The 18,980-nt window shown below is 42.9% G+C and overlaps 2 protein-coding genes across 2 annotated transcripts; one reads left to right on the forward strand and one right to left on the reverse strand.

The window, feature by feature from the left end:
* Positions 1–705: 705 nt before the first annotated feature.
* Positions 706–4,589, forward strand: LOC123428305 (uncharacterized protein At5g50100, chloroplastic). Its single transcript, XM_045112502.1, has 8 exons — positions 706–1,099; positions 1,214–1,344; positions 2,224–2,331; positions 2,726–2,782; positions 3,483–3,548; positions 3,824–3,884; positions 4,039–4,082; positions 4,169–4,589. The coding sequence occupies exons 1-8, from the start codon at positions 970–972 to the stop codon at positions 4,202–4,204; spliced, it is 633 nt and encodes a 210-aa protein (XP_044968437.1). The 5' UTR covers positions 706–969; the 3' UTR covers positions 4,205–4,589.
* A 4,263-nt stretch (positions 4,590–8,852) lies between these two features.
* LOC123431168 (gibberellin 3-beta-dioxygenase 2-2-like) lies at positions 8,853–11,860 on the reverse strand. Its single transcript, XM_045115007.1, has 3 exons — positions 11,309–11,860; positions 11,041–11,199; positions 8,853–9,524 (listed from the first exon to the last, which is right to left on the reverse strand). The coding sequence occupies exons 1-3, from the start codon at positions 11,782–11,784 to the stop codon at positions 9,026–9,028; spliced, it is 1,134 nt and encodes a 377-aa protein (XP_044970942.1). The 5' UTR covers positions 11,785–11,860; the 3' UTR covers positions 8,853–9,025.
* Between the last annotated feature and the right edge of the window lie 7,120 nt (positions 11,861–18,980).

The following is an 18,980-nucleotide window of genomic DNA, read 5'->3' on the forward strand; positions in this document are numbered from 1 at the left end:
TTAAAATTTAAGCGCATATGGCAGGCTTGGACGCGTCCATCATATTGTTTTCATCGTAAATTGCATTAGATCCATCCGTGACCTATCGAACTAGCAATTTTCCTCTCCTCTTCAATGCACCCCTCGCTCCGCTGCCACCCTTTGTGTCGTTGTGCCAAAACCTCAACTTTGTTAACACCGGCACAACACCCCTCCCCTCCACTCTCATTGTCGCGGACACTCTCGCTGGCTGACCACTGCCGCGGTATGTCCGGCTCCTCTGGGACTTCATCTTGCCCTCGATGTGTTTGACACATCGTTTGACCAATCTCTTGTGGTCGTTTTGCAGGCAAGACAATGGACTCAGATGGTTCGTCGGATGAGGAAAAGAAAGGATGCACGATCGCGGTCGACATCATCACATTAAGGTGGCCACGACGCCATGGATGTGAAAGAGGACACATTGGTAACAAGAAAGCGACAACACCAACGTCGGGAGGGAGAAACAAAAGATGCAATACCACAATTGACATATTTTCATCAAATTGTGGATGCCGCGAGGCCATGGAGGTGGAAGAGAAGGACACACCCGTAACAAGGGACGGTGCCGACGTGGACAGTGAAAAAACGAAGGGTGCAAGACTGCGATCCAGAGAGAAAGAGGGGAGCTAGAAGACTACGCAAGCGTTCATGCACTAAGGCTAAGGGACGAACGCTCACTCTTAGTCCTGTTCAATGAAAAAAAAAACACAAAGAAGCAGGGAACGATGTACGCAGGAGTAAAATGCATGCGGGGAAATTTGCGGTGTGGAGTGAGGCAGAGAAACCGCCGTCGTGGCGCAAAATCCGACCGGTGAGCGAAGCGAACCCCATTTGAACCGGCGGGAGGCCACCGCTGCGGGCGCAACGAGGCCACCTCGCCCACCACCACACGCAAACGCAGGCACCGTCGCGCGCGAGGGATCGATCGACCCGACCCGACCGGCGTCGATGGCGAGCTCCCTGGCCCGCCTGGGGGCGGCGCTGCCCCGCGCGCGCCCGCTCGCCGCCGCCGCGGCGCGGATCCCGCCGCGGGGAGCGCGATGGGACCCCGCCGGCCCACGCCCCGCTCCGCTGTACGGTGAGCGAGCCTGCCTCCCGCTCCCCCGCTTCGCTGCATCGATTCGAGTCGGGAATCGCATTTCCCAGACCGAAACATCATGCTGTTGCGTCTGAACTTCGAATCGAACTGCAGCTCGCAGATGTCAGGCTCACTCGGACGTGAAGGCGCCCCCTGCATCGGAGGCCAAGGATGCGGGGAGCTCGGCCCAGGGCTGGAGGATCAAGATGCTCTACGATGGTGAATGCCCGCTCTGTATGCGTGAGGTGTGTCGCACGCATCATACACCCATGGATTTATATTATGGACTATTCAGCAATTGCATGTTCAGAGTGCGCTCAAACCTAGTACGAAGCAGCTTAGCAAGGACACATATTTGTGCATGTTCGACCACTGCCATAACTGAATGTTGGAATTGCCGACTGTATGATAGGCCATATGAATCCATGAGAATGAACTAATGCTGCTGAGCCTGCAAGCTGATTTCGCCTTGGCTCACTTACTGAAACAGAATATCCTGTGTCTGTTTCATCATATCCTAGGGCACTTCTCAACTGTCTATTTTTTTAAAGTATAATGTAGTGATATGTTGTTTCTATCATTAATTTTCCATTCCATTGTATTGAATCCCTTTTTCAGTTTAGATTATTTGATGCTCAATCAACTGCAGAGAATGTTTTGCCACGATACATAAATCTCATTACTTCCTGGATTCTGAACCATCTGATCATGTGGATGCACTTTGTTGATTTGAATTAGTCCCAACAACATGGGTGTTTCCTATGGATTCATGTTTACCAGTAAAGTTTTACTGTCATCATCATGTACTACTCATGTCATGCTTAGTTTGTTCCCTTGGAATTTCTCATCGGCATAAAATTGTCTTTAGGAAACACTTAGTTTTTACTCCAGAGTTCTCAGCCATGAACGTGAGTTTCTAATACTTTAGGACCCTGTCGCATGGGTTAGACATGCTACAAACTCTATCTGCATCACCATCTTATGAATAATGAATTCTTTGACTCGCAATCATTTAATTGTGAATTTATTTTCTTCACTAACACTGTCGGCGAATAGAACAGTTCAGGCTTACTGATGAGATCTAGAAGCTAAGTTTGCCCTTACCAACTCTTGTGTTTTGACAGGTAAACATGTTGAGGGAAAGGAACAAATCCTATGGAGCTATAAATTTTGTCGACATCAGCTCGAAAGATTACTCTCCGAAGGACAACCATGGTCTTGATTATGAAACTGTGCGTATTACCTTTTAGTACAGATTCTCATTTTGGTTTATTAGTTTCAGACTCGGTTATCTGGAAAGATTGAAGTTGGTCATGTACACGATTTATTACCTCAGTGTGCAAATTTTAGTCTGTTGGAATTCTTAAAGAGTATAAAAGATACCAGTTTGCTATTGTAGTGATACACACCCAGGAAAATGAATATCTATTTTCCACCCTTGTGAACTTAATTTTGGATATTCCAATGGCAGCCGTTTTTATATTCACAGTTCTTAGTAACTCCCAACTACTTATGTTTATAGTTAAAAGTTGATGGCAGTGCTATAGAACAGTATGCAATCATTTTATCTTTTAGACTGAAAGCCTATCTTTTCTCTCTCTAAATAAACTTATTTTCTGTTTCCAGGCCATGGGGAGGATACATGCCATTCTCTCAGATGGAACTATAGTCACAGATGTTGAGGTATGACCGTATGAAAATTCAGTGATTCACATTCTCCCCTACTGAACCTTTTCTTTTCGAAAAACAGAAGTTACCAAGTTACTATAGATAATATAATAACTTGGACATATTTGGAAGCTAATGAAAGGCATGAGTTAGACATGGAAGTGATGGAAGTAGTGAATGATATATAATGTCTCACTATTACAAGAGCATCCACATCCCTTGGTAGCAAGGAGAAGCTAAAATCCTCAAAGGGATGGTTGGTCCAAGACACAGAACAGAGATATTAGTACTGCGATGCAAGACTAGTATTACACGCAGAGCTTATTATCATCACATTATTATAGTAACTGTTTTAACCATGTGGTATTATCATATACTCCCTCCGTAAACTAATATAAGAGTGTTTAGATCACTAAAATAGTGATTTAAATGCTCTTATATTAGTTTACAGAAGGAGTATTAAAGAAGCATCTACCAGTCTGTGGAGTTAGTTTGAGCCTACAGTATAACCGCTCCATACTAGTGCGGTATTGCCAACTGCCAAGCTGACAAAGGTTGTAATACCAAGAGAAGTAGGATGACCTTAGCAACATATGCAGAATTCATATACATTTTGTGTGTGCAATGGCTATTTACTCCCTCTGTACCTAAATAATTGTAGTTGTGGAGAACCAGACTAAATAATTGTAAGTAGTAACTAAAGTTACAATTGCAGGCATTTAGAAGGCTTTATGAGGAAGTTGGACTCGGATGGGTTTATGCAGTTACTAAGTATGAGCCTGTAAGTGCACATTTCCAGAGCAAATCCAAGTATAAAAAAAACTTGTTTCTACGCACACAAAAAAAAACTTGTTTCGTTCATTTCAGTGAGCTGTCGTTCAGCTGCACACTTCCTACTTGATGGAACATTCGCCGTATTAAACTTTTTTAGATGGAATGCTAAATCAAATTGAAGAACTGAGGAATCTAATTTTTTGCTCTTATGTGATTAACTTCAATTTTAATTTATTCTGCTACTTGTAATCCCTTCCTTTATCCTACTCTGATACCTTGCAGGTGGCTACCATAGCAAATGCAGTATATGGTGTATGGGCCAAATACCGTATGGAAGTTACAGGTTTGGCTACTAATAGTTTGCCATATCGACAACTCTAACTGTGTTGTTGCTCCATTTATTTTTGTAGTCGGATTAAAATCATTTTAACGATATGCACATTAATGAAGTATACTGGATGGTTTGAATGATCTGCCCACTTTTGTCGCTATGACAGGTCGACCTCCCCTGGAGGAAATCTTTGCAGCCCGAAGACAAGCGGTTAGTTGGCTTTATCTCCTCTTCTTGGAACTTCATATATGACCATAAATAACTTGAGCTTGGGGACCCTTCTTTTCCTTTGGCAGGGCGAATGTAAAGATGATAAAGCATGCAAGATGTGAGCAGTGCTCTGCACGTCTTCACTTCTACATACTGTTAGATAGGCACACATACATATACAGTTAGTCTTATATTTGAAGGGTTGCGAGATTGACGACAGAGACGATGATGTTTTCTGTGCTGGGTAGCGAATAATTCCATAATCTTGCACGGATTCTATGGGCAAGATACACAAGTTTAAGAAGTTGATTCCGGGGTGCTGTCTTCAGTTCTGCATTGAGCTCGCCTGTTGTAGCATATCCTTCAGTGTTCACCTTCTCTGTTCTACTATATATGACCAGACTTGTTCTTTTCTGCAGTAAGATATTACAATACCATGTATGGGAAAGTAGAGTCTCTTTTGCTATGCACATATTTGTGGATGGAAATATATTTATAGTTCTCACAGAGTTAGTTTGGCAGCACAGTAATCTGAAACCCGAGTCCCAATCTAAAAACCACAGTTTTTCTCAGTTTAGTTTAGGAAAAAAAGGCTGAGAGCTTCGTACGGATCTGGTTAATCTGCATTACTGAGCAGCGGGTTATCTTTTTTACACCGGTTATTGTGAAAAAGAATTGGGTCCTTGGAACAGAGATTTTTAGAAGATAAGAATAACGACTACTGAAATCATGAAGAAAATGAAAGCAGTTTCTGTTAACAAGGTCTAACTTCTACCTATAAATCCCAAGCTCCCTGGAATTTGAGGGTCGTTGTGCATCGAGGTGTTGTTTCGCTGATTAGTTTTTAATGGCGTCTACATCTGCAAACTAAACCACACACACCCAGCAGCAGCTAACAACCGAAACAAAATGTGTCGGCACAGTAAAAGGCCAACCACCCCCAAAACAATTCCAGGAAAAACCGAAGCAAAACGGCCATCCCAGAACTACAAGTTTCTTTTACGGGGTAAAAAAGAACAACAAGTTAAGGGGTCGCTTGGAATCGGTGTATTCTAATACACCCGTATTAATTTTACAACTGTATTTTACTGGTCATGTATGATTTTCAGTAGAAAATAAAAACAGCGGATTATGGTCTGTATATTTTACACGTGTAACAGGTTTGAAAACGACAATCCAATCACTGCCTAAAGGGAAACAAAAATGCTGACCCAATGTAGAAGTACGTGCGTCTACTTTTGATAGAAATCCAATGAAATTGTAGTCTAGCAATGCAATGGACAAATTTTGGTGGCATCATTCATTCAATCAAAGAATAATACATTTTGATGCTAAGAGTACAATATAATACACATGTCTAGGAAAAAAAAGTGTTTGCCACTAGTTTTATGCGTACTAGTGTGATTATGTGCGTCTCAGTAAACCATAGTATTATTCACTAGAGGGTAACACCTAATGTGCGCTTTGCCGTGTTGTTCTTTGGTTTGGAATTAATTCTATTTTTATCCCAAGGGTTATTATGATAATTCACATTTCGTGCATATCACGGTGACGGTGCTATTGGGTTGACCATGTAGTCCGATCCTTTCGGTTTTGGAAAGGTTTCGTCCATTTTTAGGTTTTCTTTTGTCTCTACCGTTTTCTTACATGTTTTATTTTCCTTTTTGTTTTTTTTTACTTGTTTTCTATTTTGCCTTTTTTTCGTTCACTAATATTTTAAATTTCATGAATAGTATTTTGAAATTCAGGAAAATAATTTACACTCTTGAACATTTTCAAAATTCATCAATGTTTTTTCAAAATTGTGATATTTTTAAAATATATGAATATTGTTTTATATTCGTGAAGAATTTTTAAAATTCGTGACCATTTAACAAGATCAAGAAAAAAAACTTGTGAGCATCTTTTAGATTATAAATAATTTTACAATCTGTGAACATTTTTGGAAGTTCAAAAAAATATGAATGTTCTTAATTTTTTTATTTTTTTTTAAATTCACAAATGTTTTTTTTCTGATTAAATATTTAACAGAATGTCGGTTCTTATGTTGTCAGGCAGGACCCATGACCGCACTAGACCTTACATGCAGGGTCCACTTCAAGGAAAAACTTTGTAGATCTCCTAGGCATTTATTCATTGGGAGCTTACTATTTGTTTTTCATATTTGTAAAGAAGTTTTAAATCGATAAAGATTATTTAAATTTGTGAATGTTTTTTTTTGAAAACTTTGAAAGTTTTAAATCGAACATCTTTGAAAGTTCAGAAAAAAATTCCAAATGTTTTATTTTTTTGAGAAATATATTAATAGAAAGTCAGCTCCGATACTGTCATGCATCACTCATGACCCAACCGAGCCACCGAGCCCCAATGAACAACACCGAACAGCCACCGCGGACTCCAAGCTAGTCGCACCACCACTAGTGTTGGTGTCAAAATCGGCTGATCTCGAGTAGGGGGTCCGAACTATGGATCTTGGGTCGATGGGTAACAAGAAACGAACGAGACGATGTTTACCCAGGTTCAGACCCTCTTGATAGAGATAAAACCCTACTTCATTCTTTTGTTGTATTGATAAAGTAGAACAGAGTATAGAGTTGATCTACCTCGAGATCGACTATTGTGGTCTAAACCCCCAATCGTAATGAGCTTAATATATCCCACGAACTATGCGCCATTGGTTTATATAGATACTAGGAATGTTAGGGTTACACAAAGAAAGGAATATGCCGATTACCACGTCGCCTTGGATTGCATGTCAAGTCTTTGGAAGAGCCCATCTTGATTTTAGTATCACCTATGATGATCGAACGACCCAGGAGTCCGACCCACGGAAATAGATAAGCGGTCCGAGGATCCCTTAGTCCCGGACTCCCTCAACCACCACGACCACCGTTGGTCCCTCCGGCGGATCCTTGTTCCAAAAATGATACAATGCGCCACTATCATCCAATCCGAGAGAGCACACATCCGAGGTTTCCCTCGAAATAGGAGATGGTAAGGGACAAGAGCACAACGCCACGACATCGCCTTCAAGAACGCATCGGCGCCCTAGGACGCCGTCGCTATCTGTTCCGACCATAGTTAGAGACTGACTTTCACCTGTCATCGTCTACCACTCCATAGACCAAACCAGCTGGCCCTACCAATAGTCGCGTGACAGAACCATCGCCACCAGCCGCGCATGCCTTCTTCCACACACAGCCGTCCCCTCGAGATGAGTTGCCACCATGTCACCGAGCATTAGCCACCATACCACCGAGATGTTGGTTGGGAATGACCAAGCCAGCTGGGACGCATATCTGGCGACTCACGGGCTAGACACTCTCCACCGTCGGAACCTCCAGAGGGCGAGCACCAGTTCGAGCAGTAGCCGCGCCGCACTCCCGATCCAAACAGTCCGCGGGGCTGAGCAGCCATGCAGCAGAGGAACCACAGTCACGCCACACGAGGAGGCAAGCATGACAGACCACCTCCATCCTCCATACCACAGAGCACCAGCTGCACGTGCGTGGGAGCGCCGCGCCGGCCGCCACATCACAAGCCCGTCGCTCGTGTAGGAGCTGCTCCGGGACACCAAATCCCCACCATCGTCGGATCCGCGTGGGCTTTGCCCGGCGGAGGCCATTAGACGACAATGAGGGGAGGGGAAGTAGGAGGTAGGCCTTGCTGTGGCCGCGGGAGCGCCGTCGCCAGAGTCGCCCTGGGGAGGATGACGCGGGGGCCGGTGAATCATTTTTCGGTCGTTCGTTCACTTATTAGGACAAGAATCCTATAATCCTATACGTTGTTGTTGGCAAAATGAATGTTTTTTTCTGAAAAAAAAGGAGAGCTTCTCACTAAACAAGAGTTAATTGAAGAAAACGGGAGATGATTTGTGGCACACAGGTCTCAAGGCACCGAGTGCCTCTATTTCTGACTTCTGATTTGTAAGCTTTATATCTTTTGAACGATAAACTCAAATTAAATTTTGTTTTCATATTCATCTTTCTCATGACGAGGCCTTTCGAATAAGATCCATTTTTAAATACGGTTTGAAGAATTCTGAATATAAATATTAACTGTCAAATCTCAAAACTTACTATGATCTACCGGTAAATCATGATTTTTGTGCGTATGACCAACAAAAAAAAGTCTTCAAATTTCATCTATGAAACTTGATAAGAGTGGGCAAGAAAATCACAAGTTTCAGGTAAAAATTAAGAAATGGCTTGAAAGGTACATGCCCTTACGAATTTCCGTGCAGAAAACCACCAAATAGTTTTTGTTTTGCTAAAAACACCATGTTTATGGGAAAGGACCTACTTCCTCCTTTTCGGTTTAAATGGCTCCTTTTTTTAAAATATTCATTATATTAGGCTCACTTTGAGTCCAATTAATTTAAAGTGCTTTGACTCACATGCTATATTTTATTCATAGAGATAATAGAAAAAAATTTAATGGTCATGCATGCATCTATTTTTAAATGCACTATGCAAGTCCAATGAAAGGGAGGCTGTTACATTTATTACTTCGGAAATCTAATATGTGCAAAATATTTCGTTGGTCAGTTAAAATTAATATCATCCATTTATAATTCATCTTAATTGATGACATTTTAAATTTGAGCCATGTAAACCGGAAGAGAGGCAGTAGCAAGTACTAGCACTTATCACTCGTTTGTACCATTTTGATGACTTTTCCAATAGAACGGGCCCACTGAACAGGTGATGTGGCACGTGCCGTTCAACCTAAGTAAATATAATAATCCGAAGTTGTGAACATTCATTCAAGTGACGAGACGGAAATGATTTATTGTTCTTCATTGATAACAGGTAACTGAAGCATGCATGGATGGAGAGACAGCAATGTTTTTTAAATGCCCTAAACACCGTTTCTAACATTTTATTTCACCTTCATTCGCTTCACGATCTCCCGTGATATTGGCGCTGATCTACGAGGAGATGTCAGTCACGGTGGTGCTCGGCGCCATCGTCCTCGTCGGAGCTGATAGAGAGCATGTCGAGCGCGGTGCGTCCTTTGCCGAACTCGAGGTCGGCGCCATGGTTGGCGAAGGCCTCCTTGCGCACGACGATGGACTCCGACCAGGTGAGGGCGCGGTAGACGGGCTTGCCGCCGCCCACGACTTCCTTGAGCGGCGCCACCTTGACGTCGGCGGGTGGGATGAGGAAGTAGGCGACCGAAATGCGCTCCCTCTCACGGTTGACGACAACGCGGTGGTACACGCTGCGGAAGCGGCCGTTGGTGAGGATCTGGAAGAGGTCGCCGATGTTGACGATGAGCGCTCCCGGCACGGCCGGCACCTCCACCCACCTGTCCGCCGGCGGCCCGTGCCGGAACAGGTGTAGCCCCGGGACCTGGCTCTGCATCACGAACGTGAAGAACCCCGAGTCCGTGTGCCCTTTCAGGCCCAGCGCCCGCGTCGGGTCAGGGCACTTGGGGTACCTGCATGCATGTGGGTTGTCATAAAATTACGATTCAAAATTTGAAATATAACTCGAAAAAACAAAAATAAAAAATTCAACACTGAATAGTACATAACATAAATTGAGCCTTAGATTCGGTCATTGCCACACTGATGTCAAATGTATCATTTTTGTATCTCGAGAATGTTTTAAGTTTCAATACAGAATTTTATGACAATATTCATTGATGTTTCTTTTAATGCACTAGTTTTGTTTCAAATTTTAAAAATATATTTTATGGCATCTGGTGCACTGGTAATAGCACAAGTGCAGATACACCGGATACATTCTTACAAGGTTGCATGGTAGGCTACAACTACATATCCACTCCGTCCCATAATGTCACTAATGCCAAAAGTTTTTTGGCATTTAGTGACATTATGGGACGGCGGGAGTATCAGTTTTATTTTTTATTCTGAAAACAGGACTAGCAAGTGAGCAAAACTCGGTTCGTCAGATGTGAAACGAAGGACATATCACTTTCTTCAACCTCATGTGTATCTTCTTCCGCCAAACCGCCCCACGTATCACTATGAGCCTAATCGCATGCCTCCACCACCTCTGGACGTGGGCGCTCTCGTGCCAACCTCCTCGCCCCGCACTTCGCTCAACGTCGCCCACCAACGTTCTCCCGCCGCTCGGCCATCCCTCTAACCCGGTGTTGATAATGTTTTCGTCTGCCACCTTAAGATAGATACCGGGACGCCAGTCACCCTAAGATATACCCGCGGGTCTTGTCCGGTGAGCTCCTTCCTTCCCTTCAGTTGCTTCTTCCTTAACCGAAATTCGACTTACCCAAATTCTAAATTCAGGCGACTTACACGAAGGCTTTTTGTGGCACGCAGGTATCAGTCCCTCGTGCGTGTTTTTATTTGTGGCTTTCGATTTTCAAACTTGTGTTTCTTTTGAACTAACAACTAAAATTAAGTTCTGTTTTCGTATTCGTGTTTCTCTGGATGAGGACTTTCAAAAAAGATCCATTTTGAATACTCCTTTCATTTTTATATACAAGGCCACTATTAAAATTACAATTTACAGAAATACAAGACCACTAACACTAATTAATGCAATATTAATGGTGTTTGACACGTAATACTAACAAATGAGGACATTGGAACATTAACTTAGAAAATATTAACTTTTGCCTTACTACCTGTAACATGAGTTTGTGGCCTTCTATACAAAATGAAGGAAGTATATTTTAATGAATATTAATATAAATAAATAAAGTGTCAATTCTTGAAACTTACTACGAGCAACTGATAAAATCGTGATTTTTGTGCCTACAACCGAAAAAGTGTCATACAATTTTATCTATAAAATTTGATAAGAGTGAGCAAGAAAATCAAGTTCAGTAGAAAAATCGTACGACTGGAACTTACTAGAACTTATTGTGTCCTCATGTGGATCCAACTACTTTGTAAATCGCAAGGCTTACGAGCCGCCAGGCACGGCTTGACAAGTAGCTAAAGTGTCTGAAAAATACTAGTACGTACCAGTTGAGGTGCATTGTCTCGGTCATGCTCTCGGTGAGGTTGTGCTCCGCCTCGACGCCGGCGATCTGCTCGGCGGTGAGCCCAAGCGCTACGAGGAACAGCTCCATCAGCCTGTTGGCCAGCGAACGCATCTCCTTCAGGAATTCCTCCATCACGCCACTGCACATCACGCGATCAGCACGACGTACGTACAGGTATAATTAAGAGTAGCGCCAATAAGTCACTCTAGGTCCGTCGCACGTGCATGCATGCATGCATGGAGACATACGAGAAGTGGCGGTAGTGCTGGCCGGCGTCGGGCCAGATCTTGCGGAACTCGGCGTGGAGGTTCGCCGGGGTCAGGGTGTAGCCCTCGGACCACATGTTCTTGGAGACGTAGGAGGCGATGAGCGGCGGCCCGTAGCCGTAGAGGTCGCCGTCGTGCCGCGCTGCGCGCATCTTCTCCGGCGTCGGCAGCGCGAACATGCCGGCGATCCCGGCCTCGACGCGCGCCAGCAGCTCGGTCGGCACGCCGTGGCCCTCGAGCAGGAACGCTCCCCACTGCTCCGACGCACGGGCCACCGCCTCGGCCGCCCGTGGATCCCGCATGTCCACCACCGGCACGGCGTCGTCCCCGGCCCCGACGCCACCGTCCACCACCGGGAGCTCGTGCTGCCCGTCCCACGCATGCGTGTCCGGCACCTCCCGCGCGGCCCCCAAGTCGAAGTAGCGGTTGTGCGGGTCCTTGTTCAGCTGCGACGGCATGTCGATCGATGCTCAACCACACTAATTCACTGGCTTGTAGCGAGTACTAGCAATGGCTAGTGACATGCCACATGCGGTTGGAAAATATATAGGGAGAGAGATGTCTTAGCGTAGAGGTAGAACCCTCCACAAAGATAGACATGCCACATGTAAAGGTTAATGCGTCCAAACACCTATAGCGTAAAAAGAAAAGAGAAACGTCCAAAGATTAATTACGGACAAAAGATGTTTACAAGCATTGTATCTTTCTACATAGGAGCATTAATGTTTGATGACCGAGTGACTGTGTGTAAAAAGAAAAGAGAAACGTCCAAAAATATTTTTGTATATTACGTATAGATCACCGAGTGACCGTGTGTAAAGCAGGTGATGGTTAGAAAGAAACAAACAAAAAACACGTGTAAAATATCAAGGTTTATCTGCTATGGAAAAGAATAGAAAAGAAAAATATTTAAACAAGATTCTTGAGAGATGCATTCTGATTAAAACGCTTAGAGCAATCTTGTCGGGCCTAAAAATAGAGCTAATGAGGTACCTCGTTGTCTTCCATTGAAAATTACAAGAAAATGCAGGGTGAGAAAATTATAAACTGAAGATGAAGAAAATTAGAAAAATATTATTTACCATAAAAAATGGCCATCTGCCTAGGAAGTGATCATGCTTAAAAAGTGGCCCTTCATTTATAAAACAAATAATCAGAAGTTCTAATTCTTTTTAAAAAGCGTTTATGCATTTGAAAAAAATGTTTGTGTAATATTAAAATAGTTTTTTTTAATGTTTTTAAAGAATGTACATGTAATTTGAAAGTGTTCACTTATATTTGTAAATATGCATGTGATTTTAGAAAGTGGTCGCATATTTATAAAAATATTAAAAAATGTTCATGTATTTGTTGAATTTTTGGAAAATAAGACATGAAACAAAATCTAGGAAAAAGGGAAAATAGAAAATGAACAAAGAAATAGTAAGAAATTTGGAGCGGACCTCACGCATCACAATATCTATCATACAAAAAATCTTTTTTCCATGGTGCCCCAGCTCGCCAAGTGGGCGCAGATGCCCGCCGGCACTGCACAACTGCGGCGGTTCTGCACAACTGCCGCGGCGTCTGGGTCGCCGTGGAGGCCGGACGGAGCTAGCAATAACAAGCCGCAACACCTACACGTACGTACGTACTCCCCTTTCTTCCGCCGTGTGTTTGCTGATGATGAAACTGAATATTTTCTGGTGATAAAAAATTGCAGTCTCAGCCGGGAAGTGCTGGCTTTTTCCATAGCTGCCTCAACCCGCAGGCCATGGCCATGGCATTAGCTGGATTGTCGTCTATTCTTAGCGTTGGACTTTGGTATATGGGCAATAACCTACGCCCGTCCGAGGTTTACTGGGTCAAAACCGGTGTTGTTTCTCCACTTGTGAGGAGACAAAACAACTGTCGTGAGTGTCCTTGACCTTAATTATTTATTAATCTCCACTGCTGGACTATTTTTTTTTTGGAGGTAGCGTGCGTGCAATTCATAACCACCTTAACCCGATCGATCGTGCGGATGTTGCAGAATGTTGTTGGGCCATGGCTATTGTAGCCTCAGTCGAAGCCGCGCACTATCAAAACACCTCGCAGTTGATCTCATTGTCGGTTCAAGAACTCATCGACTGTGACACGGAGAGCGGTGGTTGCGAACACGGCTTCAAAGAGAACGCCTTCGGGTATATACAAGACAATGGGCTCTTGAGCGAATCCTCCTACCCATACATGGCTCGCAGGAGTAAATCGGGTTGCAAGCGGTACGAAACGGAAGAAGCGGCAGCAAGGATATCAGGGTTTCGATTTGTCGACCCAACGGAGGACGCCCTAGAGAAGGCTGTGGCAAAGCAGCCCGTAGTTGTGTCTTTGCAAGGCTCCGATGAACTTGAAAACTATACAGGAGGCATAATGGATTACAAAGCTGTCGAAGGCGGGACCGGGTGGAGGCATGCTGTCCTGATTGTTGGTTACGGCACTGATTCAGCCGGCCTCAAGTATTGGCGCTTCAAGAACTCGTGGGGACCAGGCTGGGGCGAGGGAGGTTTTGGGAGGATCAAGTATTGGCGCTTCAAGAACTCGTGGGGACCAGGCTGGGGCGAGGGAGGTTTTGGGAGGATCCGCAGACACGTCGACGATGAGCGAGGTGCGTTGGGTATTTTCATGAAACCAGGAGTTCATCCGGTGCTTGAGGACTAATGGATCTTGCACGGTTGGATATTTTTACATGTAAAGTTATATCCCCTACCCTACCGTTGTATACTCAAATATGGGTAAAATTATCCTTTAAGCTTGCTTATGTTTGCACATGTTATGTTTTCCTGACCTTCATTATTCTCCTTTATCCAATCCATTCTAATCTACATAAAGATGTTTTGATTCGAGATAAGCTCTACAAGAGATGATGCATATTGACATTGTGTCTCCATTCAAGCGATCAGCTCCTGGTTTCATTGACTGTAAATGTCCAATTCCGTGTCCAAGTTTAGAGTTTTTTTAGTTCAACTTAGCAAGTTCATAAAATTTATTACGCATGGCCTTCCGTCTAAAATTTCCTTTGAGTACTTGCATCTTATTGTTTCAAATAACCATTCTATTGTAAGCTTTTTTGTTTCAACGCTCCTACACAAGTAGACATGTATTTATGTGGACATGTTTTCTTCAACCTCTCTCTCATATATCCTCTTGATCATCTACTCCATAAAAGTAGCCGCAGCTCGTTTGAAAATTTCTTTGACCACTAGCTAGCTTCATCTTTTTGTTACACATAACTCCCATGTTGTATTTTTGACCGTGTCGCTTGAGCACCTCCACTCCGGAAGGGACGCGGCCGCGGATCCACAACCATTATCTCAACGATAATGTTTTCTTATGTTGCCCGGATGCAAACATGTTATGCAATAAACAACATTGCTATATTGCATATCTTGTAAATCAAATCATGTGGCTAATTTTTCCACAAAGTCTCTACCAACTTTTACATTCCAGAAATATGTCCATGAAATTGGTACATGACGACTTCGAAATTTGCAAGAATCAGGGGGAGTATCTTCCCGAATTATTCCTGTTCAATGCATCATATTGCACTCTTTTTCCCCTCATGAGTTTACTGTCTTCTAAACTCTATGGGTTTTCTCATATTGAGTTAAAACAGACAATGATCATTATATGTTCCGACATTTTCTCCTTATTTTTTCCACTGGATTTGAAGGAGTCTTGGAAACATATCAAACATTATACTCCTCATATTTCCCCCACAGGGTTTTTGGCGGAGCCTCTAATCAGGATGATGATTTTGGATGGACAAGTGTAGATTAGGAGGACGGTTAGATTTTAATTAACATGTGTTAATTCTGGGGTAATCTCCCCTTGTAACTGCCACCTCTCCCTAAGAGATGCCTCTTCATTGCATCTCTTCTCCTTGTATATATACTGGTAATCATCCAATGCTAGAGATAGATGATTCACTTCTAACAATACTTGCATGAAGGGCGAAACAACAATACACCCCTTCTATACACAGACATGTTTCGTTTATGCATCATTTTCACCACGTTACACTAGTAGAAAATAGGGCTACCGTTCGGCCCTGGCCAGCCCATTAGTCCCGGTTCTTCAAGAATCGGGACCAATGGGGGGTATTAGACCCGGTTCGTGAGCCCAGGGGGCCGGCCGAGGCCTCGTGGGCATTGGTCCCGGTTCGTGTGGAATCATTTGTCCCGGTTCGAGCCACGACCGGGACCAATGGTCCTCGCTGCTGGCCCACAACCATTGGTCCCGGTTCGTGGCTTGAACCGGGATAGAAGGTTTGGCTTTAGTCCCGGTTCATGCCACGAACCGGGACAAATAACTTGCCTACATATACCCACCGCCGCGGCAGAGCACTCCACAGTGCTCTGTTTTTGTCAAGCCGGCGAGGGGAGGGCATTTGGGTGCTCTAGTTCACCTCCTATGCACATGAGGTGTTCGATGAAATGCCCGAGGCACACTAGTTAAGCTTTCTCCTCTCGAAACTCGACCTCCGAGCTCCATTTTCAACGAGATTTGTCTAGATTTAGCGGTCCGTCACGCCCCGTGCCCGCCCCGTCTTCACAGCCTTCGATCGCCCGCGCCGATCTCGTCGCCGGCACCATCGTGGTGAGCCTCTTGTTCTTATCTTCTTTCTGAAATAAAAAAAAAAATTCCGACTTCAGATAGATACTTGTCTAATTTTCTTACTTTTATTATTCCTTGTTATTATATAGTGCGATGGTTTTGCTATCCGCCCCCGTCGGCCCTCGTCCTGTCTATGATTCAGATGTGGTATATATTATCTTTTCATAACTATTTGGTTCATTTATTGTTTATGACAATTATGCCGACCAATGTGACATAGATTTTATTTATCTAGGAGGTTGTTGAACCGGAAATTCCAACCGACCCTATTGTCGAGACGTTAAATTTAGTTGAAGAAGAAAACAATTACTTGAAGGAAAAAATAAGAAAAATTGAGGAGGAGAAGATGATATTGGAGTTGCATGTTGCGGATGTCGTCGATGATCACAAGATCAAGATGGATGCAATGCGGTTGAAGATTAAAAAGATTAGAAAATATGCCATTCATATCGAGGCTTGATATCATTATGCAGTTGGATCAGTTGTTACCTTGGTTGCGGTTATGATCGCATTTGTTTTTGCATTGAAATGTTTTACATAATTTCAATGTATGGTTTAATTAGATGCTCTGGAGAGCTATATGTTGTTCAATGATAACTATGTATGTACTTTGGTTTTAATGCTCTGGAGAACTATGCATGTACTTTGGTTTCAGAGTTCATTTCAAATGCTTTTCAACTTCATGGTCTTACAACTTTGAATGGTGCATTTTGAACACAGAAAAACAAGGGAGTTCAAATAAGTTCAAAAAAATTGAAATCCCTTTGTAACAGACGAGTTTCCGTATGAAACCCTGATACTTCGAAAGAGATTGTCGTTTTATACACGAAGTGCATCCAGTTTTTGCCGTAAGCCTCTCTACTTTCTTGCCCATGCTATGTGGGTGAAATGATGATACCATGCCAACTTGTCACCTTTTCAGAGTTCATTCAAATGCTTTTCAATTTCATGGTCTTATAGCTCAAAATAACCAGTAAATGCATGAAAAATAACAAATGAAGTCAGAAAGGTTGTAAATTGATGATGTGGCTTTGAATGGTGCATTTTGAACACACAAAAACAAGGGGGTTCAAATAAATTCAAAAAAATTGAAATCCCTTTGTAACAGACGAGTTTCCGTATGAAACCCTGATACTTCGAAGGAGATTGTCTGTTTTGTACACAAAGTGCATCCAGTTTTTGCCGTAAGCCTTTCTACTTTCTTGCACATGTATGTGAGTGAAATGATGATACCATGCCAACTTGGAACCTTTTCAGAGTTCATTTCAAATGCTTTTCAATTTCATGGTCTTATAGCTCAAAATAATCAGTAAATGCATGAAAAATAACAAATGAAGTCAGAAAGGGTTGTAAGTTGATGATGTGGCTTTGAATGGTGCATTTTGAACACAAAAAAACAAGGGGGTTCAAATAAGTTCAAAAAAATTGAAATCCCTTTGTAACAGACGAGTTTCCGTATGAAACCCTCATACTTCGAAGGAGATTGTCTATTTTGTACACGAAGTGCATCCAGTTTTTGCCGTAAGCCTCTCTACTTTCTTGCACATGCTATGTGGGTAAAATGATGATACCATGCCAACTTGAAACCTTTTCAGAGTTCATTTCAAATACTTTTCAATTTCATGGTCTTATAGCTCAAAATAATCAGTAAATGCATGAAAAATAACAAATGAAGTCAGAAAGGGTTGTAAATTGATGATGTGGCTTTGAATGGTGCATTTTGAACACAGAAAAACAAGGGGGTTCAAATAAGTTAAAAAAATGAAATCCCTTTGTAACAGACGAGTTTCTGTATGAAACCGTGATACTTCGAAAGAGGTTGTGTGTTTTGTACACGAAGTGCATCCAGTTTTTGCCGTAAGCCTGTCTACTTTCTTGCACATGCTATGTGGGTGAAATGAGGATACCATGCCAACTTGGAACCTTTTCAGAGTTCATTTCAAATTCTTTTCAATTTCATGGTCTTATAGCTCAAAATAATCAGTAAATGCATGAAAAATAACAAATGAAGTCAGAAAGGGTTGTAAATTGATGATGTGGCTTTGAATGGTGCATTTTGAACACAGAAAAACAAGGGGGTTCAAATAAGTTCAAAAAAAATTCAAATTTCCTTTGTAACAGACGAGTTTCCGTATGAAACCCTGATACTTCGAAGGAGATTGTCTCTTTTGTACACGAAGTGCATCCAGTTTTTGCCGTAAGCCTCTCTACTTTCTTGCACATGCTATGTGTGTGAAATGATGATACCATGCCAACTTGGAACCTTTTCAGAGTTCATTTCAAATGCTTTTCAATTTCATGGTCTTATAGCTCAAAATAATGAGTAAATGCATGAAAATTATCAAAGTATTTTCTGTTCAAAATCATTAAAAGCAAAAAGAATTTTCATAAAGAACTTTTTTTGTTAGAAACTTTAATAGCAAAAAGAATTATCATAAAATAAAATTAATAAGTAATTATAAAAGAAATAAATGAAATAAATAAGTATTTTGTTGTAAGTAGAAACAAAACAAAATAAATAAAGCAAAAAATAAAACAAAAAAAATCTGGGAAAAAAGAAAAAATTTGCCACCAACTCGGCCACCACGGCGTGAGTACGACTAGAAACCCATTCATGGGCCAGGATTGAGGCCCGTAGTAGGCCCAGAAGGCCCATCAGGCAAAGCAGTAGCAAGTAGGCCCGTAAGCTTGAAGTGGAGAGGGGCTCGAGAGGGGTGCGACAGTGGGGCTTATAAACCACTGCGCGCCCCTCTCAACTAGCGAGGTGGGACCAAACTTTGGCTGCGACGAGGGCACCACAGGGGCCTTTGGTCCTGGTTGGTGGCACCAACCGGAACCAAAGGCCGCCGCTTCCCGCCCTTTGGGCATCTGAAAAATGACCTTTGGTCCCGGTTGGTGCCACCAACTGGGACCAAAGGCCGCCGCTTCCCGCCCTTTGGGCTGCTGAAAAGTGACCTTTGGTCCCGGTTGGTGGCACCAACCGGGACTAAAGGGTGGCATTGGTACCGGTTGGTGCCACGAA

The sequence above is a fragment of the Hordeum vulgare genome, chromosome 2H (assembly GCF_904849725.1).
Source record: "Hordeum vulgare subsp. vulgare chromosome 2H, MorexV3_pseudomolecules_assembly, whole genome shotgun sequence".
Classification (NCBI taxonomy): domain Eukaryota; kingdom Viridiplantae; phylum Streptophyta; class Magnoliopsida; order Poales; family Poaceae; genus Hordeum; species Hordeum vulgare.